This window comes from Leptidea sinapis, chromosome 7 (genome assembly GCF_905404315.1).
Source record: "Leptidea sinapis chromosome 7, ilLepSina1.1, whole genome shotgun sequence".
Lineage (NCBI taxonomy): Eukaryota > Metazoa > Arthropoda > Insecta > Lepidoptera > Pieridae > Leptidea > Leptidea sinapis.
In genome coordinates this window covers 15,006,740-15,033,570 of record NC_066271.1, presented here as the reverse complement: position 1 = coordinate 15,033,570, position 26,831 = coordinate 15,006,740, and the positions used below count along the sequence as shown (strand labels likewise).

Genomic DNA, 26,831 nt, shown 5'->3' with positions numbered 1-26,831 from the left:
CACAGTCTTTAAGCTAACAAACACTATTGCAGGGAAGTTGGACGCAGAGCAGAAATGTCTAACTATTTTCTTAGATATTGCTAAAGCATTCGACACGGTATCAAATGAGCTTTTACTGTAAAAGCTCGAACAGTTAGGTGTACGAGGTCACCAGTTGGATTTATTTGAGGATTATTTAAAGGGGAGAACTCAGTGTGTGCGTATTGATGATATCACCAGTAGCCCTGGCGGTTTATGTATGGCGTCCCTCAAGGAAGTATAATTGGTCCAACGCTCTTTTTAGTTTATTGTTTTGTTATTTTTAGCAAAATATCAATCGTTGTTTTGCTAACAAAATGATACAATCGAAGCTCCCCAAGCCGTTTTCGGGCTCATTAGAACTATCATCACTCTTTCTAAAAATTTACTTTCCATAGGCTTCAATGGTAACATCCCGAAATCAACATCAATCTACTTCTAATTGAGTGGTATATACATTGTTTATATGGGTGTACTTGATTTTCCTGAATCAATTACGGTATTAGGAAAGGCGTAAATAAAAAAAATGACTCGACCAAACGGAACAAATTGGTTTGTATTTGGCTTATTTCACAACGATTCCAATGTACCTTCCCTTCAGATCTCTATACACAATTTTCGCAATATGGCCGCCACATCTTACGCACTAATTACTGTGCACAACAAAACTCAGTCTTATTAGTATGTTAAGCTATGCGTGCGCGACTATCTGATTGAAATATCCGTATCTAGGTATAGTTAGGTATCTCAATAAAATAAAACAATGCTACATCATAATAATATTATATTCAGATGCTAACTCTAATATATAATCAGCTATCCAACTAAGAGGGGCATATAATGAGTCTCAAATGTGAGTATTGATAGTTGTTCACAGTTTTCAGTTGTCTTTTACTCGTCACACACACAATATGAAGGCTACCCTCACTTTACCGAATTTAAATCACATAATACAATTTCAATAGTTATGTAATTATTGCACGGTATAACAATAAAATTGACCTATGTATCCAAACAAACAAACAAACTGTACAATATTATCTACCTATTTAATATACATATGCGGCTATTACATAACCTATCCAACAGTTTTAATAAATTAAATTGTGGCTTTTACTAATGTTATATTACTTTGTTCATACAAGGATATATCAAGAGCAGTAGAGGTGGTACTTCGGTGCACCCCCTCCATAGTAAGAATAAACATCCATGGAATGCAAGGGGGTAGAGATTCGCCACCCCTTGCCCCGCCCCAGAAAATTCAGGAATGCTCACAAAGCGTAAAGTAATCAAAATCATAAATCATAAAAAAACAAAATCGTCCTTGGATTTTTCTACGTCCTTGGTGAATCTATAATTTATCATTAAATTGGTTAATTATAGTTTAATATATTAAAATAGAGAATAGAAATTTACTATAAAACTAGTACTTATAAAAAATATGATTTCGTATCGAGGCGAGCATCTAGTGCCGGCCTTGTTGGCATCCGGGTCATGCTCAGCAAGCTCAGGGACGCTCGGGCTCGGCAGCTGCCGCATCCGGTTCCGTGTCTGACTCAGAGTCATGTTCGGCACGCAGCACGGCGCGCGGCTCGACGAGCGGCTCGGCGAGCGGGTGCGCGTGCTCGGGCTCGGCGCTGTCTTCATCTGCCTCGCAGCACCACTGCTCACCAATCTGGAAAACAAACGAAATTGTAGCACAGATGTTTACCGACGTACAACAAAGCGAGATTCCTTTTTATTATTAGCTCAGTGGCAGGATCGTTTGCACAGGGTGCCGGCTACATTATTGGTACCACAGCAGCGCCTACTTCTGCCGTGAAGCAGTAATGGGTAAGCCTTTGTGTGTTTCGGTCAGAAAGGCGCCGTAGCTAGTGAAATTATTGACCAAACGAGTCTTAACACGACTTAACAAGCGCAACTGTAGTGCCGCTCACGATTGTTTGGTATTTTCAAGAATCCTGAGCAGCACTGCATTGTAATGGGCAGGAATCGAACGTCCTGCTCTCGTCCCTTATCATAAAAAAAACAAATACAACAAAATATTTCAAAAAGCCTACTGAGTAAAGGTTAGATACAACTACTACTGATTATCAGTTTGCTTTACATAGTGATATGCGTCAGTTTGAATCGTACATAGAGAATAATAGTCCTCAAACTTTTTGTTTAGATTGCCTTGAATATACCTTACATTATAACTTCATACCGCCGGGAGTCGCATTCGTGAACTCCTCTTATTATTCCGATTCTTCGGTGGAGGACGCGTATAGCCCCTAACTCTAAGCTGTGCGGAAAGATTTTTTTAGATTCCAGAAGCATTCCGCTCATTTGACCAGTAATTTCACTACCTACGGCGCCGTTCAGATCGAAACACAGTAATGTTTACACATTACTGCTTCACGGCAGGAATAAGCACCGTTGTGGTACTCATAATCTAGCCGGCTTCCTGTGCAAAGAATTTCCTGTGCCTTCCATTGTTTAACCCCCTACTGAACGATGGATAAGGATATTGGGATAGACTGTAAAATAGTGCATTGTTCGTCAAACTAACTTGATAACTTAAATATATAATAATAAGATAGTCCCCAGAATGAATACCTCAAAGACGGTGCGGTGCTTACCCGGCAGCGTGAGTGCTGGTGATGGTGGCTCTCTGGTAGCAGATGGTGTGCGCGGACTAAAAGAACTCGCGGGCGGTCGATGGTGGAGCACGAGGCGGACAAGCGAGCGCCCGTCGCGCCGCGTACGCCAACGCAGACGCCGCGTACGACGCCCGCCACCGCACCTGCGGCATACACACCTCACTATATCGTCCGTAGAAGTACAACAGTCGTTGTACACTTCGGAGTTGTGTCCTTTCGTTGGAACGGAATTCTCTTTAAAATTTAACAAAGGAGTGTTAATAAAAATCTAAAGGCAGGTTAAATTTAGAATAATTCACAAACACAAACACACACACACACACACTCTCACCAAACGACACACGCACAAATATCATGTCTTATTATAAATATTGTAAATAGGTTATTAGATGTAAGTCCTACAAAATAGTATTATTATAACCTAATTTAAGTTCTGTGGATTTTGTAATGTTTTAAATAAATAAACAATATACCTACTGTTATTAAAGAATAAGTTTATATAAATAGGTATTTTGCTCTATTCAATTTCTTGTCAATGCGGGTTTTTGCCTTCTTTCATTACATAGTTTTGTACCTCTCTACCACCAGAATATTCAATAAATAATTACGAAACTTTCAAATCCTTATCATACATTACTGTTTTAGCTTACCTACAAATAATTAGTGTTTTTCATTTGCTGCCAATAAATATTAAAAGTATAGTACCTACTTCACAGCCACAATCTCAGGGTGCTGCACCATGTATTGGCACAAATAGAATAATTTGGCCCTTATTACTTCTAATGCTATAATAATTGTTTGTTCCTAATAAAGATATATATATTTTATATATTATATTATATTTATTATGTTAACTGTAATATCCGTAGCGCCTTAATAATATACTTACTGCTAATGAACATAACCTATTACAGATAAAGGTATCCTACCTTCAGAATGCAAGGAGAAGGCAGACCTAATTTTATTCTTGGATTAATTGATTAACTCATTGAACAGAAATAACAAAAAATAACAACAGTCAACCTCTCCTAAATCCAGTCACATCAAAGTAAGTAAATAATTAAATTTGGGGTGAAACTAATATCTCAAAATAAACCATTTTATAAACAAAATAAGTGTCAGAACTTGGTGAGGGAATAGTGTGCCGTACGGCACTCTCGATTTTGGTGTATCTGAAAAATCTAGTGCCTTGGGGTACAGTCGATTTCGGGAGGATTTAAAATCAAATTAATTAAGTCCATAACCAAATTTCACGGGGGTGTAGCCGTAGCCTAATTTTCAAAGCTCAAAAATAAAAGGCATTAACAGTTCTAGCTTGGACTTTTTCTTTGTTTTATTTTAAAATATTATGTTGGGATAAATATTTATAATTGCATAATAATTTATTACTCAGTACCGCGACATCATGCGTCAAATGGGAGCTACTGAAACTCAGTGCTGTGACCAATTGTCACAGGTAAACTGAGTAGCATCCCTTTTGATACACACTGCCACACAGCTGCTATATCATATCTTGTGAAAGTTATGTAAAATATGTTCTAGGTTCGTTTTAGTTATAATTTTTCTTTTTTATTCTTATTTTTGTAGCAATGTAATGTTTCAAGTGTGTGTCAAATAAAATATATTATTATTATCTGTACCATGTCGGTGACGCCGCGTGTCATGAAACTCCAGTGTCTGTGAGTTGCGGTGGCGACACGCCCCCGGGCCCGCGCTCCCCGCACCGCCCCGCCACCTGCGGTACAACGTGCCTCGCCCGGCACCCATACCCTCCACGCTCTCGTACACACCCTGCTCCACCTGAACACATATCACATCACTGTTAACGTTGAATTCAACCATTCATAATATATGTTACCGCAATTCAAGTCTACCTATTAATTCCCATAGCCATGACTAGATGGCTCTATTACTGGAATGTACAGTAGTTTTAAAACACGCTATTGGTATTTATTGCAAATGTGTTTGTACTTAATTAAATATCAAATAAATTGACGTTCTACCTAAAGCGAGCCTGTGGTGGTTTATTATTAGTGTAGTACTGAATTCCATTTCCCTTCACCCCCTCCGGCTTCCATCATCACATTATATTAAAAGTAATAAATGTATTTTTTATTTACTTTATTTATTGAGAAACATAAGTCTCACAAATGAACGACCAAATTTGTTAGCAGATACCAGAGGTATAGTTTCTTTAATTAAAAAATTTAATAGCGAACAGTCTAATTCTTTTTTATGAAAAAGAAAACGAGCATACGGGTCACCTGGTGTTAAGTGATCACCGCCGCCCACATTCTCTTGCAACACCAGAGGAATCACAGGAGCCGGCCTTTGAGTAAGGTGAATGTGCTTTTTTTAGTCTATTATAATTATATAAACACATAGAAAAACAAATGTACTTTAAGAGCTCCTAAACATTTTGTGAAAATTTTAATAAACAAAAATTGGCAAAACTTGGGGCATACGGTATTTGTGGGAGTCTTATTCAATGGATGGGCTCATTTTTATTGGAAGTACCAGTCAAATACTTTTATTGCGACATCTGGTGTTCCGCAGGGTTCCAATCTGGGCCCCACGTTGTTTGGTATTTTCATTAATGACATAGTCAAATGTTTTAAGTTTTGTCAATTCCATCTTTATGCAGATGACTTCAAGATGTATAGTGAAATAAATAATATTGAAGACTCGATTAATATGCAACAGGATTTAGATAGACTTTCGGTTTGGTGCAATGAAAATAATCTAAAATTAAATCATTTGAAATGTTACAGTATCACCTTCAGCAGAAAAATAATAAATATTAATTTTCATTACAGTATAAATGGCAACATATTAGAAACGGTCAATCAAATAAATGATCTCGGGATCATTCTAGATTGTAAGTTGAGTTTCATACCACATATTGATAATCTGGTGAGTAATGCTCTTAAACTTTTAGGTTTCATAATAAGAAGTACAAAAGAATTTAAAAGATCATCCACAAAATTAACGCTATTTAATTCAATGATTAGAAGTAAACTTGAATATTGCTCTGTTGTATGGAATCCTATCTATCAAGTGCATAAAGACAGAATAGAAAGAGTACAAAAGAAATTCTTACGACACTTAGCCTACAAGGACAATATATTAAAAGAAATTAATAATACCAACGATCTCTTAAAACTTTATAAAACCATATCACAATGCAATCGTAGAACTCAATAGATTTCTGTTTTTTGCATAAAATTGTAAATGGAGATAGCTCAATAGTGATAGCCCGAACTTATTAAACAGAATAACGTTAGCAGTTCCAAGACAAAATGCACGGTCACATATTAAAAATAAAATTACTTTTATGCCAATAATTACAAAGAGTAACCTAGGTAGGACCGCTCCTATTAACAGAAATGTAATGTCCTACAACAATATATTTAAAATAGCAGAATTGGACATATTTTGGAACTCTGTATCGATTTTCAAGCGCAAAATTAAAAATCATTTAATTAAATAATATCATTCGTTTTTTTCATATTTAATAATAGTTGCTGTATTTTAAATTTAGTTTATATAAAATTTACTTTTTTCTTTATTGTTTAGAGTTTTAATTTTTTTTATATTTCTGGGTAGGTAATTAATTAATTTATAAAGTAATTTAGATAGTAAGTAAACGAGGAAATTTTCATATGTTAATAAAGTTTTTAAGCACTTGTAATTTAATTAAGTTATTAATTGCATGTCGAGTTAGCCCGTAAATGGGGTATACGATGTTAAATAATATAAATAATTAATGTGTAAATATACCATAAGGTAATACATTGTATACAACGTGGGCTTCCTATTAAATAAATAAAATTATTTTAAACTTTGTTTTTTAAACTTTGAAAAACTGGAACAGGAAGTACATACTATATCTACATTACTATTGTAGTGAAAATTATTATTTTAAAATTTACTCACACGACGAACAAAACTATTTCCTACATTATCTAATAATCTAAGGCCTTCGTAAAATTCTTTTATATCCTTTCAACTCGATCAACATAATGTAAAACGGGTTCCAAATAAATCATACAAATGCAATTACTTACTGTTAATTTATTTTCCAATTTCGATTACTTGATAGTGATTTTTGAAGAATAATGATAAATCTCCACCCGCTTTCAGATAAAAGCAGTTACAAATAAAATTCGAAAACAAAATTTTATGAACGATAGGGGATTCGGACCCACGACCTCTCGCGTTCCGTGCAAGTGCTCTCCCAACTGAACGAACCGTTCGAGTAGCGTATACGAGATTTTATGACGATACATCTCACACACTAAAACATCACTTTAAAAATATAACAAATTGTTTACACTCAGTTAGTCAAAAAAAATAACAGGCAGATGTGATAAAAATATTGTTTAGGTAGTCACCTGATGAGCTCTGCAGGTGAGGGGGCGCCGCGAGGGGGGCTCCGCGTAGATGGGGTCGAGATCCCGCCCGGGGGCGGGGGCCGACGGTCAGAGGGGACTGTCGACGACCGCCACGCCCGCGTACGAGCGACCCACTGACATCGTGGTCGACAACATGCTCCACTGGTCCGTGGACGGGTCGAAAACCTGGAACATGGGACTGATGATAGGGCGGGAGGCGTAGGTCTACCATAGCTTTTTTGTACAGGCTGCCGGCTAGATTATACCACATTGGCGCCTATTTCTATCGTGAAGCAGTAATGTGAAAACATTATTGTGTTCCGGTATGAATAGCGCCGTAGCATTTAAGTTATTTGGCAAATGAGACATAACATCTTACATCTCAAGGTGACGAGTGCAATTGTAGTACCGCTCAGAATTTTTGGATTTTTGTAGAAATCTGAGCGACACTGAACATTAGCTCAAAGTCATGCCCATCTCGTGCCTTATTTACATAAAAAGAGATCGCCAGATGGCGGCGGCAGGTCTGACCTCAACGCTGGCCAGGTTGGCGGCGCCGTCGTCCCCGCCCACCACGTACAGACGGTCGCGGTGCGCGGCCACGGCTGCGTTCCGCCGCGCCGAGTGCATGTGCGGCGCCGCGCTCCAGCCCGCGGCCGGCCGGTAGCGCTCGGCACAGCGGCGTACAGCGGGCCCGTCGTGGCCGCCCAGGGCGTACAGCGCGCCGGCGGCCACGCCCACTCCGGCGCCCGACCGCCGCGCGCTCATCTCCGCGACGCTCTCCCAGCGGTCTGCGGCCGGGTCGTACCTGCCGAGTACCGGCCGCACAATGTACGGTCTACGTATTACTTAATGGACTGTGTATTCTGTAGTTCACACAAAGTAGCGCCCGAGTGCTCTCATTCATTAGATCGGCTTATTTTAACAGCAATATATATATAGCCTTAATTTAACAGCAATTTAATAAAGTCATAGTTCAAATTAGCACAGTTATTCTCTATCCAGTAGCGACCAACGCGGTTGTAAAAATGTCAAAATACGTTGAAAGTCGTGCAAACTAGCTCCGTTCATTTTATAATTTTTTAATTAAATACGTTAAATTTGTGTAATAATAATAATTTCAATTTGTTACTTTAGTTCTAAATTTTATGTGTGAACGTTATCTGTGTGTAAATGTGAACAGAAATCTGTGTAAGTACGAAACATAAGTAAAGAAACTAAGTGACTTCAAAATTATACTCACATTTTTATACTTTAATCCCGTCGTGTAAACTCTCAACTTACAAGTGAAAATATAATTATAAACATCATTATAAATAACATTACAACACACGAGACCGTTTAAATAAACATTTCGCCATAGAACTGAACAAAATTATTCCGAACCCGAACGCCGCTTCATTAAAATTTTTGCTTGTACCCTCATCTTTTGTCCACCTGTACTAACAAAGCGCCTACAGAAAAATTAAGGGCAATAACACATACTCATATATTTGCCAACGAATCAGTTCAAGGCTGTAAAAATGAACACTAAGAAAATATCTAAAGATAGCACGCCCACTAACACTAATCCATCTTCCAACATTACGCTTAGACGTACGCAGCCACCTTCCCAATCTCAGGTGCAGGAATCAATTACCCATTTTATATTTATATATTCATATTCATGATAATGTTAAACATTTAATAAAGGAAGAAATGGACATTCTGCTATCCAAAATGGAAAAAACATGAGCAAAATATTAGAAAATAAAACTAGACAAAGGTTCCAAGAAATGAACCAAATAAAAGACTCCATGAATTTTATAAGCAATCAATATGAGGACCTGAAAAACGAGTTACAAGGAAAATTAACGGAGGTCAAAGAACTCAAGGAAGGGAATAACAACCTGAAGTGCAAAGTTGAGGAACTTACTACTCGTATAAGCATCATGGAGCAGCACTCGAGAATGAGTAATCTAGAAATCCAGTGTCTGCCTGAACATAAATCTGAAAATTTATCCAATATCATCTTTCAAATTGGAAAAGTTACTGGCAGTACGATCGCAGACTCAGATATCCATAAGTGCACTAGGATTGCAAAACTAAATCCAGGAAATGCGCGCCCACGCTCTGTTATTGTGAAATTCTCAAGCCCACGCATTCGTGATACTTTTTAGCCGGAGTTATTAAATTTAATAAAAAAAATAAGGACGATAAACTCAACACAAGTCATGTCGGAATAAGAGGCGACAAGAAGCCAATCTACGTTGTAGATCACTTGACCCCGGAACTAAAGAAAATACACGCTTTTGCCAGGATAACAGCTAAGAGGTTCAAATATAAGTATGTATGGGTAAAGAACGGACGTGTGTTTCTGAGGAAATCGGACATGGCTGAACTTATTGTTGCGAGGAATATTGAACAGTTAGAACAATTAACATCTTAATAATATTTGTTTCGTCTAGTCTCTTATTTTAATTCGCTTAAAGTTCGCCAATCTAAATATATACTACCAGAACGTTAGAGGGATAAAGAGTAAAATACGGGATGTAAAACTAAATATCTTATCTAATGATTACGATGTCCTCATATTCACTGAGACATGGCTCAACGACGGTGTATTTGATGCAGAGTTCATTGATAGTCGCTACATAGTATATCGTAGAGATAGGAAAAAAACAAATATAAACAAAACAAAAAATGGAGGAGGAGTCCTAATTGCGGTTAAAAATCAATTAAAATCTAGTCGAATACCGCAATGGGAGAGCAACTGCGAAGATCTGTGGGTGACAGTCGATGTGCTGATAAAAAATAAACCAAGCCATTTGGCTATCTGCGCTGTTTATCTACCGCCACCGAACAAAAGAGATACACTTAATGATTTCTTGACAAACACTTCCAAAGCAATCTACAAAAACGAACAGGTTCTTGTTGTAGGAGACTTTAATATGGGTAGTTTAACATGGTCAAAACTGCCCGAGTTAAACTACTTACATCCATCATGTTGTTGCAGTCTGGATTCTATCATTGTAGACTTCATTGAAGAACACGAGCTCAAGCAATTTAATTCCATACTCAACACCAACGAAAGAGTGCTCGATCTGGTCCTGTCAAATACTACCCAAATCAATGTTAACAATGTTGCCAACCCCATCAGTATAGTTGACGATCATCATCCACCGTTATCAATAAGCCTTAAATCAGATGTGGTAGGCAACATTAAAGATAGGCATGTTGAAAGATATAACTTTTATAAGGCCAACTATGACGCTATTTTTAAAGATCTAGAAAATACACCATGGGTAGTTCTCTTTGCTTGCTGTGACAATGTAAATGATATGCTTGATATTTTTTATGATAGACTTAACTCAATAATTGAAAAACACGTTCCTAAGGCTAAAGTTAGAGATAAAAATTATCCTATATGGTACAGCAATAAACTTATTTCGATATTAAAACTCAAGAATAAGATAAGGATAAAAGCAAAAATTTACAACAATCCACTACACAAAATTAAATTCGAAACCTTAAGAACTATCAGTAATAGCCTAATTAAAGAATGCTATAATAATAATATTGAATCAATCGAAAATAATTTGGCAAATAATCCAAAATATTTTTGGACTCATCTAAAAAATTTAAGACAATCACCAAACACATATCCATCTAAAATGGTCTATAATGACAGGGTAGCTACTGATGGTCCAAGTGTATGCAATTTGTTTGCAACTTTTTTTGCATCAGTTTTCGATACTATAGATCCCCCAAACGTCAATATTTATGTTCAACCTAAATCTAATAACTTTCTGTGCCGTGTTTATGTCACGGTCGAGGAAGTCATCTTCAAATTAAAAAGACTTGACACCAAGAAGGGAGCTGGCCCTGATGCAATACCTCCGTTACTGATCAATAAATGCGCCGTCCCCCTTTCAGTACCAATCTGCATGATCTACAACAAATCATTGCATACTGGTATTTTCCCAGACTTATGGAAACAATCTAGAATTGTCCCAATCTATAAAAAGGGTGGTCGTGAGAATATTACCAATTACAAGCCGATCTCGATTCTGTCAACTTTGTCAAAACTATTCGAGTCTCTGTTGCACCCAATATTATCACGCCATGTTCTTCACGAGCTCTCGGAAGCCCAGCATGGATTCGTCGCTGCCAGATCAACCATGACAAACCTGTCGAATTTTATGAGTTCTGTTGAATCTCGTAGACAAGTCGATGCTATTTACACAGATTTCTCGAAGGCTTTCGACAAAGTTAATCATAGATTGCTAGTTGCAAAGCTTTCCTCCTTTGGCTTTGGTGGATCAATTTTATCATGGCTCTCATCATATCTTATGGAAAGACGTTCATGTGTTGCTTTAAAGGGCTATTGTTCTCAACCATTCAAAGTTACATCGGGTGTTCCCCAGGGATCAATTTTGGGATCACTCTTATTCAATATTTCTATAAACGACATCACCAAATGTGTGATAAATTCAAAATGCTTGATCTTTGCAGACGATCTAAAGCTTGCAAAAGAAATCCTTACTCATGATGACGCTCTATCCTTGCAGGAAGATATCGATAGAATTGCTGACTGGTGTAATTTAAATGGCATGGATCCTGCAAAATGTTCCATTATTAGCTTCACTCGTACACGCTCTCCAATCGATCACATATATACAATTAGCAACTGCCCACTGCAGAAACTTGAAACTGTACGTGATCTAGGAATTACACTAGAGGCAAAACTACGATTTAATGTTCATATCGAAAACACTTGCAGATCAGCGCGCAAGATGCTGGGATTCTTGTTGAGAAACGCGAAGCCTTTCAAAAAGCTTAAAACGAAAAAAAAAATTGTTTTCTTCACTAGTTAGAAGCAAACTTGAATATGCAACGGTAATTTGGAACCCTGGCTACCAAGTTTATAAGGATCGGATTGAAAGCATTCAAAGGAAATTCACAAAATTTTATTCCATTGGAAAAGACAAGCAACTACCATATATCATGTGGCTAAAAACTTTCAAATTAAACTCACTGATAGATAGACGAAAAATACATGATATGATATTTTTATTTAAGCTCCTCAACGGCATCACAAATAACACTGATCTTTTGAGTCAAATATGCATCAAGGTTCCCCCCCGTACTCCACGGCATCCTATTTCACTTTTTACGTACCCAACCCACAGGACCAATCTCGGTCATCATTCCCTAATACCCCGATTAAGTAGACTATATAATGAATTTATTAGTAGAGACAAGTCCATTGATCTGTTCAGCGATAATATAACAAAATTTAAAGATAAATTAATTAAGACACTCGATTCATAGATATTAAAATTGTGAATATTTTTTCATTATTATTGTATTCTTATTTTTTATATACCTTTTATTGTATAAACATAACATTTACATAACCTTATTTAGCCTTTACTTATTTTATAAATTTTAACTTTTTGTACGACTTGTATTTGTGTACATGCTGTAACTGCCTATAAATATAATTATGTGTATCCCTAGCACCTAAGACTTGTTTAATGTTAATGTATCACATGTAATTCTGTTGGTAGTTCATTACTAAATAACTAAATAAATAAATAAATAAATAAAATGACCTAATACAGTCCATTAAGTACTACGTAAACCGTCCAATAAATATTATAATGAAAACTTAAACATATTAATTACATGGGTACAAATACATAAATAATAAAAACTAGAATAAGTAATAAATGTTAAGAAATAACCGCCGCCCACATTCTCTTGCGACACAAGAGGGATTACATCAGGAGCATTGCCGGCCATTAAGAAAAGCTCTACATGACTATATCTAACTATATTGGCACCTAGTAGACACTCACAAGAAAGCTTATGTATCGTCAATGACGATACTCTGATAGTATTACGAATCATTGCTGCGATACAAAGCAGTTTAGTGTTAGGAAAGTAAATGCACATCGCGAGGCAAACCTCTCGACGGAGCTGAGGCACTGTCGCGAGGCGCCGTCGTAGCCGCCCACTGCGTACAGACGGTTCTCCAACACGGCCACGCCCACAGAAGAGCGGCGAGTGCTCATGGACGCGATGCTACGCCAGCCACCTGCGCGAGGATCCAGTGCCTCTGCCGAGCTCAGCCCCGTGGCACCATCGAACCTGCGCTCCAAACATACACTTCGTAACTGAATAACTTTATAGAAGTGAAACTTCTTTACCAACGTATGAGAGAAAATTTATAGCAATGTCGTCACGACTTTGGGTTACGCGCCTTATTGTTTTTTTTTTAATCAAAGTTCAGTATAGTGGACGTAAATAATAAAAGTGATAAAATAAAAATACTTATTCAAATTTAACTGAGTTTATAGCAAAAGTGAGAGATTTTATATTTCTATTGATTTACGTGACCGTGATTTTAATATTAATTTGAGGTTAACTTAATTTTTTGATTTTAAGTATCAGTATTAGTGTGAATAAATGTATATATATATCTATAAAAATTAGCTAATATTAATAAAGATAGACTGTGAATCTAGTATACATTATTAACAACTTGTTATATTTTAAAGTGATAATCCCTAGCCTCGAACCCGCTACCTCTCGCGTTCCATGCGAGTGCTCTTCCAACTGAGCCAACCGTTCGAGTGACGTATCGTTGATAAAATCTTGTATGCTTTGTTCAATTCTGAGGTTGTGGCTTCATCTACACTCTACAGGATCAACTGTACAGTTGATAAACTGCACAACCCCAATATTTGCATATTAGGAAATTGACTACTGTTGATGAATATGTTTAGATTTGTAGGAGCGATATCTCAAGTCTATTTCGCGTGCAGTAGCCGCGTGATCGAGTCCCGCGTCGTTCATAAAATTTTGATTCAAACTTTATTTGTGAAAAGATTATTAATTCTAAATGCAATAAAATATTCCCTTTCTATTTTAAGGAAGTGTGATTTTGTAGCGCCGCCCCAAGAAGTGATGCAATACGTTAATATCGGCTGACACAATGCTTGATATATGTTTTTCATCAAATCCTTTTTAGCTACATTTCTCAAATTTTTAAAAATGTCAATTAACTTTCGCACTCGTTTTGCTAGTAGTCCTATGTGGCATTGAAAATTTAATTTGTTATCTACCATAATACCAAGATACTTGACGGTATCTGATTTCTGTATTTTGGCACAGTGACAACATAAGTCTTCAGAATTACCACATGAGTGGAACATTATATTATAATTATGATTGGTTGTAAATTCGGTATTTCTTAGAGAAAAGGTAATATAACTGGTTTTAACTATATTTAATGTCAGGACATTGTCACTTAGCCATTCACTAACGGTATTAAAGCCCTTCTGTGCACTCAATTCTTCCCAAGTGTCCCCTCTAAACAATAAAGCTGTGTCATCAGCAAAGGTAACTTTAGTTTTGCTTTAATTTTAGCATTTGGGAGCTGTAGTTGACAAAGGTCGTTTATATATACTAAAAATAATGTAGGGCCAAGAATACTTCACTGAGGGACGCCAAAATACACTGCGGCTTCATTACTCATCAGATTACCTATTTGGACGCATTGTGTTCTATCACTGAGGTAGCTTTCAAACGGTTTTAGTTGTATACCCTTAATCCCGAGACGATCAAGCTTTTCTAAAAGGATAGGGACAGAGACTGTGTCGAAAGCTTTGGCCAAATCCAGAAAAATGGCGATGGTTTTTTTTCTGTTATCTATATTTTTAACTAAAAAGTTTGTAAGTTCATGTACAGCGTCAGCTGTTGGCCTTCCAGATCTAAAACCGAATTGTGCTGTTGATAGTAGACTGTTTTTTGTCCAAATAGCTGATGAGTCTTTTATTAATTATACGTTCTAGGGTTTTTGACAATGTGGGGAGTATCGAAATAGGTCTATAGTTATTGACACAATCTCTGTCCCTACTCCTATGAATCGGGTGAATCCTTGATTTCTTCACCAGTAGATATTGCTAAATTGCAAATAAATGCTATTGGCTCAGATAAGGTATCCACATTGGTTTTTAATATTTCTGGAGGAATGCCATCAAGGCCAGCGGTAGTATTAAGGTTTGAGGTTATTAATAATTGTTGTCACTTCATGTACATTGGTTGGGAATAAAACAAATGAGTGGGGATGATATTTTAAGGCAATTGGTGTAGTTTGAGTGTTAATATTTTTGGTTCTTTTCTCAGCCAATGTTTTACCAACGGACGCGAAGAATTGGTTTATATTATTATTTTTTTGTTGCGGATTATGTGTATATATAAGTTCTAAGATTTATAGATTGATGAGGTTTGTTAGAATACGTGATCTCTTTGATAGTCTCCCATATTTTTTTATTGTTTTTGGCACCTTGTAACTGCTTTTTTTCATAATCAATTTTTAATTTTTTAAGTAATCTTGAACAGTAGTTTCTATATCTTTTGTATGTTTGTAAGTTGTATTAAGAACTGTATTATTGGGTTGTTTTTTTTTTAGTTTTTTATACAGGTTGTCGCGATTTCTAATACATTTCAAAATACCTGGTGTTACCTATAGCTTAAGAATTTTTTTACGTCTTGAAATTATTACACTTCTTGAATTGGATGCAATTAATGTTTGAAGCGTATATATAAAAATCAGTAGCATCATTAACGTTTGGAGACAGGTAAAGGGGCTTAAAATTTGTTTTTTTTTAAATCGCAAGATAGGGATACATTGTCGATACATTTTTTTGTCCTGGGGTTGCTTATTTGTTGCCAAGAGGCTAAATATAGCACGACGCTGTCATGGTCAGTAAGGGAAGTTCGCAGGATTAGACAGTGAGCATGTTTTTTCGTCTTTAACAATACATGGTCGAGACACGTTTTGCTATGAGTAGGGAAAGTGTGAGCAGGCGGAATGTCATGGAAAGCAAGCATATCTAAAAAAGTAAAGCTACTAACGTCCTAACAATTTTCACCAATATCTTTATATCTCCTAATATTACAATATTTTGTATAGAAGAGTATTTTAGCAATACGTTATGCAGTGATTGACTAAAATTATCAATATTATTATATCCGGGAGGACGATATATAGTTAGAATTGGACGTAGTTAAGCAGAAAGGACTCAAGCCACACAAAGGCACTTTTGAGTTATAGCCATTTCAAGTGTCAGCTTTAATCTTATCCATATAAATATCCAATAAAAAAACAGTTTCACTACATGACAGATCCGACCTTCAGGAGTATGATGGTATACTTAACTCATTTTGTACATACATACTTAACTTATTTCCAAAGTGTGGGTTGAGTCATTTCTGCATAACTACGTCCAATTATAAAAACCGACATGTATGTGTGTGGCCGTACCCGCCGACCGCGTACAGCACGCCGTCCAGGGCGGCCACGCCCAGTGTGGAGCGGCGCGCGGCCAGCGGCGGGCCGGGCGCCCAGCGGTCGGCGCGGGGGTCGTACACGTCGACGCTGCGCACGCGCAGTGTTCCGTTGAAGCCGCCCACGACGTACAGACGGCCGCCGGCCGCCGCCAGGCCGGCCCGGCAGCGCCGCGACGGCAGCTCGGCGCGCGCCGCCCACGTGCCGCTCCCCAGCTCGAGCGCCTCCACCTCGCGAATGGCCTTGGGCGCCTGCCCGCCGACCACCAGCAGCACCTGCCGCGTCATCACCCACCTCATCATTTGAAGGGTCCAAAACAATAAATAATCCTTTGGTAATTACATCTAAAGAAAGTTCCACGACTAGATAAATTTAGTCCAGGTTTCCATCCATTTGTTCCGGCAACACAGAATCGGAACCACACACATTTATATCTTTTTTTTACGGAAAAGGAGGAAAACGACCGTCCACCCACCTGGTATTAAGTAATCGCCGCCGCCCAGTTTCTCTTGCAACACCAGAGGAATCACAGGAGCATTGCCGGCCTTTAAGGAAGGTGTACACGCTTTTTTTGGAGGTACATTTCAAGCCATGTCGGATCGTCCCGTAAACACCGCACAAGGAAGTTCATTCCACAGCTTCATAGAAGAAAGCTCCTCGAAAACCGCACTGTGGAGGACTGCCACACATCCAGATGGTGAGGATGATATCCTAACTTGTGCAAATTGTGGAGGAATTTCGCGGCAGGAATCAGTTGAAACAGCGCTTCGGAACGCTCCCCGTGATAAATGCAATAGAAGACACACAATGAAGGGATTTCTCTACGCAACGCCAAGTGATGCAGCCGTTCACAGGGCACTGGGTCCCCCACAATTTGAGCTGCTCTGCGTTGCACGGGGTCAAATGGATCGAGCTGATACTAGGGTGCGCCAGACCAGAGTTGACAACAATACTCCATATGTGGCCGGGCCTGCGCTTTGTACAGCGCTAGAATGTGGTCCGGCTTGAAGTATTGCCGTGCTCTATTTATGACGCCCAGTTTCTTCGAAGCCAATTTAGCTTTGCTCTTCAGATGTCCGCGGAATTGGTAATCCCTCGAGATTTCAAGACCCATAATTCCGTACTAGGCGAGACTGTAAGGAAAGTGTTGTCGAAGACCGGTGATGCGATAAATAGGGTTTTTTTTTTTGTGGTAAACGCGCAAACTTGAGTCTTCTGGGGGTTAAATTGGCCAAGGTTCAATTTACCCCATTCCGCGACTTTCTCAAGAGAAAACTCGATAGAAAACACAAATTTCTCCCGCAACTGGTCGACGATTTCCCTCGAGAGACCTGCATGGCCCGTGTATACGGCATCGCCCATGCATAGCAATGTATGTTGGACATCTCCAACATCTCCTCCATCATTGATATGCAGAAAAAACAGTGTGGGAGATAGCACACAGCCTTGGCGCTTTCCAGGATTCACGGGCTTGGGATTTGAGCAATAACCGTCGATAACAACCTGTATGCTGCGCCCAGTGAGGAAGTTGGAGGTCCACTTGCATAAGCTGTCGGGAAGCCCGAATGATAGAAGTTTTGAGAGAAGCGCCTTGTGCCATACACGTTTAAAGGCCTTTGCTATATCCAGGCTAACTGCCAGGCCTTCCCCCTTGCTTTCGATGGCCGCCGCCCATCTATGTGTTAGGTATACCAGAAGATCACCTGCCGACTGACCATGGCCAAAGCCGTACTGTCGGTCGTTGATCAACTGCGACCAGAGCTTGCGTGTTCCGGTCGGGTATCTGGAAAGCTGCTCTCCGGTTTTGACGATGTGCTTCGATTTATCAACGCATCGAACCAGGGCTGTGATCTACCACCGATCTGTACTACAGAGCTTGGTATAAAAATATCCATGCCCTTTAGTATCACATCGGCTACTGCAACGGCGCAGGCACTAGGATCATCCGAAGGGGAAACAAACTTTGCCAGGATAGGATGCAAACCGCATCCCAATCTGTTGACTTGTAGTGCCAAACGCGGTCTCTGGTGGTCTCCGACGCGGGCGTCGGATAGGCATTATACTCCTGACCAGGCAATGGTCGGACGATCGGAGAGGGGCGTCGACAGCTGATATCCTCCCTAACGTACACACATACCCCGGCATGAGGCAAAAAATTGTTGCTCAATTTTGTACCCGGGGGTACGTTAAATATGACGTATCGCTAGGTCGAGATATCTGCGTCTTCGTAAGGAAACACAAGGCCGGCTACGCCGTCTCAAGGTAGTGATGGACGGCGTTTAAATTGGAGTGAATTCCCTTGATATTGGAAAAGTCCACGTGGAGCGGGGTGCCGTGGTGTGATTGCCTCGTTTGTCCTCGGACATGTGCGGTTCTGTGCCCTCCCCAGAATACGACGCTCCTCTTGGATAAAATCTTTTTAAGCTCCGCTGTCATATTCGGGTGAAGGGGGGGTTAGGGCCTCTGGTCCTCGACACTAACCTATGCGAAACATAGCGGCACTAGGCCGCTACTTCACCCCGGTATTCTGTGCGAGTGTGGTAATAAACCCGGACGAGTCTGGCCAGATTGTGCTGACATCATAAGATGGCAGCGTGACTCTTCCACTTTCTCCTTCACACTTCCTTCAAAGCACACAGCCGGTCCGAGGTTCCAGTCTCCTTAGGAGACGCCCCGCGACTGTACCAGAACCTATAACCTCAACCTGAAGACAAGCCCTTTCTTTTGTAACTTGTCACTCCTAGACAAAATAGGTAACCAGAAGGCCTACCACCAACTTTTAATTAGCGATTCAATTCCGATGCAGTTCAGTTTAGGTATCTAAACTGAATCGCTAATTTTCGTACCATAACTAAATGGCGTTTGAATCGCTTATGGAAAAATTAACGAAATAAATGTATCTGTGGTCCGCGGTGTGAGAACGAGATGACGCTGTACAGTGTTGCATAAGTGTTTCTCTCTTACTTGACAGGAGAACAGAGTACATTTTTTTAATTCGTTCTTGCGAACATGCTATAACCAGGGGCCTTTCTGCTTTGGCTTTAGAATTTTCATTTTCGGTATTTATTTTCAGTATGTTGTTCTTCATTTTCCTTTTATGTATGATTTCAATATTTTTAAAAGTTATTAACAAAACGATTCACTTTCCGCTAAGAAAGCAGCAACTTTTTTTATATCGCTTATTTTGACACATAAGTTATCCATTTTGGGTTGAAATATTTCCTCATGGTACGAATGAATGAACGAACTGAAAGAGTTTGCAATTCAATTTCCGACTTGATTAGACGTCAACCTAAATTGGATTGATCTAATGACGTCGTGGTATGAAATAGCAATGCAGTTCATTTTAGGTCGCCAATTGAATCGCAATAAGAGTTCATGGTAGGCCCGGAGGCCGGTTACCCATCCTTCTTAGTAGACCACTCCTATCACTTACGGTCGTTCCCAATATACTCTCTACAGATAGAGATAAATTACTACCTTCTACTGTCAGTAGAAGGTAGTCTTATCTGTGTATGATAGTCTTATCTGGTATCTGTCAATAATCTGAAGCTGTCCCAATATATCCGATAAGTCATTCTTATCGCCAGTTCACTGTTGCAATTTCCATACAAACTTTTATGTCTAGTAAGCTATACGTCGTCCCATTGACAGACAGCGTGTAAGGATAAGATAAGTTTATTGAGACAGAAAATTCAACGATAGTTACGATTTTATATCTGAAGTAGGCCACAACCGGAGAAAGACTGAATATTAGGAATGGCCGTTTGCGAAAAACTTCAAGTTGAAACCGAAGGTTTACAGCACCTGGGGCGCAGCGGGCGGACGGCGGGGTCGCGCACGCGGGCACGCAGCTGCGGCAGCGGCGCGACGCTCTGGCCGCAGCAGGTGGAACGATAACGCCTCAATCACCAGGTCCTGGGCAAAATATATTTCTATTCTAAATAAAACTGGTTACAAAATCACCCAAAAACAATCATTTAATCAAGGTTTTCCTATTTGCTAAACATAGCAAATAGGAAAACCTTACAGAATAACAATTCTGTGCCAGCATTGATTGAAAAAATAAAAACAATTAAACAACGTCTCTTAACTATCTTATGCACCTCTTCATAATAGCAACTAGTATTAAAGAGATAAATATAATATTCTTTAAGTGTTTTATATAATTTCTCGCCGGCACACCAGAAAAAATTAACTAAGCCGACTTGGCGGAAAGGGAAAATTTTAGATTATGACCCAAAGGTTGCACACTACTGCTTGACTGCAGAAAATCTATGCTGCATTGTGGGCACAGAATCTTCCCACAGATAAAGAATACTTGTGACGTAATAAATACATTTTGTGATGTCGTTGCCACAATTAAAAAAAACAGAAACGCAAGGTCGAATTGTTGGTTTGTATTGACAAGTGTGTGAACATACATTTGTGTTTTAGTTCAATCTATCCCCATGGTCTAACACAAGTCTGATGTGAAACTAATGTTGCACTGTCCATTCAAAGCCGGGCGGGTCACTTGTATTGTATAAAGCCGAGATATAAATATAGTGTTAAATATAATAACAATATTACAAAATTGTGTTTAATTATTAGATATATTTCATATAATAATTTAAATGAAACGTTAGGGACGTGTATTTAAATACAAAATTGACTGAATTAAATCTATTTGATATAATATATAAATTCTTTTCAGAAAATGTTGAAGAATTTCATTTATGTTAGACCCAGGTGGTCATTATTATTTAGATTATAAATAATGCTACTCTCGTAAATGTACCCTGAGTGCAACAAAACAGATCCGTCTGTGAGGCTATTTCATTAATAGTACGTAGTGCACGCGTTATCGCTGCCTGGCTTAAGGCGAAGAGTAAGCAGAAAACACGCAAACATGTTGTTTTTAGACAAGTTTTTGTGGTGAAAGTATAGCATTTCGAGCTATTAACACTACTTAATCCTGTTACACATATCATTAAGTCTTATTTGTAGGTTGCTAATGCTTGCTGTTGGTTATAGTTAACACTGCCGAGCCTTTTTGAATTACCACATTTCTTTGAAGTTAAACAAGTTTTTTGGCATGGCGTGACGCATTTTTTTGGTACAGAAAAGTTATTCTTGTAGCTTGTACTTTTTTGTGTAGGTTTGTTTGTACTTTTTTGTGTGTTATATATAGATTAGTAGTGAATAACGAGGGTTGTAAGCATATAAACTGTTTTCCACGCAAGAATTTTGAAAATATTGGCTTTGTTACATAGATGGCGGACCGGCAGCCGTGAACTCATATCGCTCAAGGTCGCTGGCATTTAGTGTCGCCTTAACAAAATGGTGCGCGCGGTCGACACCTATCCGGAACATCAATATACAGTTTCAGTTTTCAGTTTATAGAATTCTTTATTCCCATTAAGACAAAAAAGTCACTTACATGAGAGATAATTTAAATAATAAATAAGGTTAGTATTAATTACTTATCCGGCATGAATATGTGGTTAGTAGAAAGAGTTATTGGTTAATAATAACATGTAGTACAATAATCTAGTGTGAGGACACAGTGATATATCACAATAGCAAATGACGTTAAACAAATACAGTAAATGAGAAACAAGATTATTATTAAAATAGTTAATACAAAATAACAACTCAAGACAGGTTCTTGGGTTGTGGTACAAGTTATATGCGATTTTATTTTTATTTTATACTAGCCGTTCCCGCCGGCCTCGCTGGGTGAATTTTATAAGGAAGGAACGTTGGAATACGAAAATGAAGTAGCCATATAGGATAAATTTCGCATCAAATATTAGTAGTTTTATGTCGATACGATCAGTGGTTTAGGCTTGAAAGAGGCTCAAACAAAGACCATTTTCATTATATATTGATACTGGCTGACCCGGCAGACTTCGTACTGCCTCAATCGATACAAAAAAGAACTCTTTTGTATAAAATAAACTTAGAACAAACAAAAGAAATTCTTTCTTTATTAAAACAAATGCTCGGTATGAATGAAATTTTATTTAATATTATCGATCGATACATATGATGTTGCTTACTTACAAAACAGAGTTTTCCTGGCTATTTAAATAAGGTTTCAATTTGATGTTGACAGACACACACAGTTATAATAGTCTGTTAATCAATTTAAAGCTTTCTGAAAAATCAAAATCGTTTTTTTTTAATTAATTTTCCTATTTGTTCACCTTTTAAACCTTCTCTGGACTTCCACAAATAATTCAAGTTCAAAATTTCCCAAATCGGTCCAGCCGTTCTCGAGTTTTAGCGAGACTAACGAACAGCAATTCATTTTTATATATATAGATTAACATTGCTTCGTATATGAGATAGCAATTTTCTTTTAAAAATATTAAGTGAAGTTGCTTCTTTGATATCCTTTGGAAGATTGTTATAGAGTTGTGGTCCCTTAAATATTAAATTATTTCTCCCATAATTAGTTCTTATTTTAGGTAGTACCACTTCAGGTCGGCGTATCGAGTTTCATACTTAGATGTTGTATTTTTCGTTGTGAATGTAATTTGAGAGAGAATAGATCCGTTACGTCACAGTTTACTCAATATATCCGCATCATGCACATAGTATCGGGAGGCTTTGGGCATGTTACACGAAACCAAAACTCCATGAAACGACTCGTCTACTAACGACCGCGACGAGTGGAAGCCAAGCGGTCACGAGGTCGATCACCTACGCGTTGACAGACCTAATAAAGGCTGCGACACAAACCACGATAGCCCAATGCTCCCGTAACGCTGAGGACCGTGGCAAGTGGAGGTACATTGCAAGGGCTGCATTATCCACCATGGATACGTCTTGTGTGTACCTCTCTGTCATGACGGAACGACTTTTTTTTTTCATAAAAATAAGGAACGAGACGAGCAGGACGTTCAGCTGATGGTAACTAATACGCCCTGCCCATTACAATGCAGTGCCTCTCAGGATTCTTGAAAAACCCAAAAATTCTGAGCGGCACCACAATTGCGCTCGACACCTTGAGACATAAGATGTTAAGTCCCATTTGCCCCAGTAATTTTAGGAGGAGGAATCGGGAGGCTGTCAAAGAACTTGAGAGGAAGACCTACCAAGCCGAGAGGTTGGTAGGAAATGATCAACTCAACTCGCACCCGCTAAGCGATTATGAATCGTACCTTGACCCTCAGTGAGGCGGAGGCTAGCGGCTCGGTCGCAGCGCGGGCCACCAGCACGTCTTGCGGCAACAACGGCAAGCGGACGTGCTCTAGAAGTCCACCCAGCTGCTCCCCGCGACTCTGAAAAAAAAAATATCGAATAAGTAAAACCAGCCAAATTATCACCCAACCACAGATCTTTTATCTACGAGCTGTAAAATAAAAATGTATAAAAAATGGTAGTTGATACACCCTGCCCACTACAACGCAGTGCCGCTCAGGATTATTGAAAGACCCAAAAATTCCGAGCGGAACTACAACTGCGCTCGTCACCTTGAGACAAAAGTTGAAAAAATTTCATTTGCCCAGTAATTTCACTAGCTACTGCGCCCTTAGGACTGAAACACATTACTGCTTTACGGCAGAAATAGGCGCCGTTGTTTTACGCATAATCTAGCCGGCATCCTGTGCAAAGGGCTCCCACTGGTGAATTATGTAATTAATTAATAAATTACTTTATGGTAATGTCTATCCGTAATCTGATCTGTAACTGAGTAATAATAATTAAATCCATTTGCCTTTTACAAGAAGCTGCTCTTAGCAACTTATCAAATCCTAAAATACACTCTTGGAAACGTTTTCGCTACTATAGTGTCTTGGAATCCTTCAAGAGTATTTTTAGATGGAGAACCTCATTTATTTTAATACAAGGGCTACTCTGACGTTTGTTGCCTAAGTCCACCAACCATTCACACGGTATTATATGATCATCATCAGCCACAAGACGTCCACTGCTGTACAAAGGCCTCCCCCTTGAAAGTGGGAGAGTCACGCTGCTGTCTTATGACGTCAGCACAATCGGGCCAGACTCGAGGACCGGAGGCCATTCACCCCCCCCCCCCCCCCAACAAAATATGAGAGCGGTCCTAAAAAATAAATTACCCCAGGAGGGTACCGGCTCTTGTAGAGCCGGAGAATCCCTCCCCGAGCATTCGCGCTCGGGTTGCCCCTCGTATTCTGGGGAGGGCACAGTACCGCGTATGTCACAGGACAAACAGGGCAGCAACACCACGGCACCCCGCTCCACGCTTAATGTGGACTTTTGTAACATCCGGGGAATTCACTCCAACTTAAACGCCGTCCACCACCACCTTGAGACGGCGCAGCCGGCCTTGTGTTTCCTTACGGAGACGCAGATATCTCGACCTAGCGATACGTCATATTTAACGTACCCCGGGTACAAAATTGAGCATAATTTCATGCCTCATGCCGGGGTATGTGTGTACGTTAGGGAGGATATCTGCTGTCGCCGTCTCGGCAATTTTGAGGGTAGGGGCCTGTCTACTCTCTGGCTCCGCGTAGATTTAGAGGACCGCGTCCGCATCTATGCGTGTGTCTACAGGTCCCATAGTGGTAACGCAGAAACGGATCACCTCATGGGCTGCGTTCAAGCGGCATTTGATGACGTGCTTGCTCAGATCCCCTCCGCTGAAATCGTAGTCTTGGGTGATTTCAACGGGCACAATGCCGAATGGCTTGGATCACGTACCACAGACTACGCAGGGCGATCTGTGCATAATTTTGCATTGGCGTATGGTCTGTCCCAATTGGTTAAGTCGCCGACGCGGCTCCCGGATGTGGATAGCCACATGCCGTCCTTATTAGATCTTCTGCTGACTACACATCCCGATGGTTACCAGGTCTCTGTCGACGCCCCTCTCGGAACGTCCGACCATTGCCTGGTCAGGAGTGTAGTGCCTATCCGACGCCAACGTCGCAGACCACCAGCGACCCGCCGCGTTTGGCACTACAAGTCAGCAGATTGGGATAGGATGCGTTCCTTTTTTGCATCCTACCCTTGGGGCAGGGTTTGTTTCCTTTCGGATGATCCTAGTGCCTGCGCCGTTGCAGTAGCCGATGTGATACTGCAGGGCATGGATATTTTTATACCAAGCTCTGTAGTACCGATCGGTGGCAGATCACAGCCCTGGTTCGATGCGTCAGTTAAAGCAGCATCTGACTGCAAAAAACAGGCGTATCGAACTTGGGTTGCGGCGCTGGGCTCAAAGGATCCGAACTGCAAAGTTCTGAAGAGGAAATATAACCGTGCCTCCAGATTTTTTAAGCGGCAAATCGCCCGTGCGAAATCGAAGCACGTCGTCAAAATTGGCGAGCAGCTTTCCAGTTACCCGACCGGAACACGCAAGTTCTGGTCGTTGTCGAAAGCTGCTCTTGGTAACTTCAACCAGCCGTCCATGCCGCCGTTGCACATGAGGAATGACACCCTGGCCCATACGGCAAAAGAGAAAGCCGATCTCCTGTGCACTCTTTTTTCCTCCAACTCGACTCTTGACGACAACGGAAAAACACCGCCGACCATCCCGCGGTGTCAGAGCTCCATGCCTGAAGTACAGTTCCGACAGAAAACTGTTAGGCGAGCTCTGTTTTCGTTGGACGTCAGGAAGTCGAGCGGGCCGGATGGCATTTCTCCAATCGTGCTTAGAACGTGTGCCCCTGAGTTGACGCCGGTGCTAACGCGTTTATTCCGGCACTCTTATTCAAAAGGCGTAGTCCCTGATTCATGGAAGTCAGCCCTTGTCCATCCGATCCCAAAAAAAGGAGACAGTTCGGATCCGGCAAACTACAGGCCTATTGCTATTACCTCCCTACTCTCCAAAATTATGGAGAGCATAATTAACCGCCAGCTCTTGGTATATCTTGAGGGTCACCAGTTGATCAACGACCGGCAGTACGGCTTTCGCCATGGTCGGTCGACTGGTGATCTTCTGGTATACCTAACACACAGATGGGCGGCGGCTATTGAAAGCAAGGGGGAAGGCCTGGCAGTTGGTCTGGATATAGCGAAGGCCTTTGATCGTGTATGGCACAAGGCGCTCCTCGCAAAACTTCCATCATTTGGGCTTCCCGAGAGCTTATGCAAGTGGACCTCCAGCTTCCTCACTGGGCGCAGCATACAGGTCGTTATCGACGGTTATTGCTCGAATCCCAAGCCCGTGAACGCTGGAGTGCCCCAAGGCTGTGTGCTATCTCCCACGCTGTTTCTTCTGCATATCAATGATATGTTGGACACCGCCAACATGCATTGCTATGCAGACGACAGCACTGGTGATGCCGTATACACGGGCCATGCAGGTCTCTCTCGGGAAAACGTCGACCAGTGCCGGGTGAAACTTGTGTCTGTGTATCGAGTCCTCTCTCGAGAAGGTCGCGGAATGGGGTAAGTTGAACCTTGTCCAATTTAACCCCCAGAAGACTCAAGTTTGCGCGTTTACCACTAAAAAACCCC

General features: G+C 40.0%; 1 protein-coding gene across 2 annotated transcripts in view; it reads right to left on the bottom strand.

Annotated features, from left to right (window-relative positions):
* Nucleotides 1–789: 789 nt before the first annotated feature.
* LOC126965284 (ring canal kelch homolog) overlaps nucleotides 790–26,831 on the bottom strand; it is a 45,714-nt gene continuing 19,672 nt past the window's right edge. The window contains exons 9-17 of one of the 2 annotated variants that reach the window (XR_007729512.1): nucleotides 23,546–23,665; nucleotides 20,202–20,312; nucleotides 16,371–16,669; nucleotides 13,007–13,189; nucleotides 7,586–7,862; nucleotides 7,055–7,240; nucleotides 4,301–4,460; nucleotides 2,640–2,803; nucleotides 790–1,693 (exon numbers count right to left, since the gene is read on the bottom strand). Coding sequence is in view for 1 of the 2 variants with exons in the window: in XM_050808797.1 (XP_050664754.1) it covers nucleotides 13,167–13,189; nucleotides 16,351–16,669; nucleotides 20,202–20,312; nucleotides 23,546–23,665 (573 nt within the window). In the remaining variant the exon portion in view is untranslated. Of the gene's footprint in view, nucleotides 1,694–2,639; nucleotides 2,804–4,300; nucleotides 4,461–7,054; nucleotides 7,241–7,585; nucleotides 7,863–13,006; nucleotides 13,190–16,350; nucleotides 16,670–20,201; nucleotides 20,313–23,545; nucleotides 23,666–26,831 lie in introns of those variants that run through there. The other variant, XM_050808797.1, reaches the window with a different exon arrangement.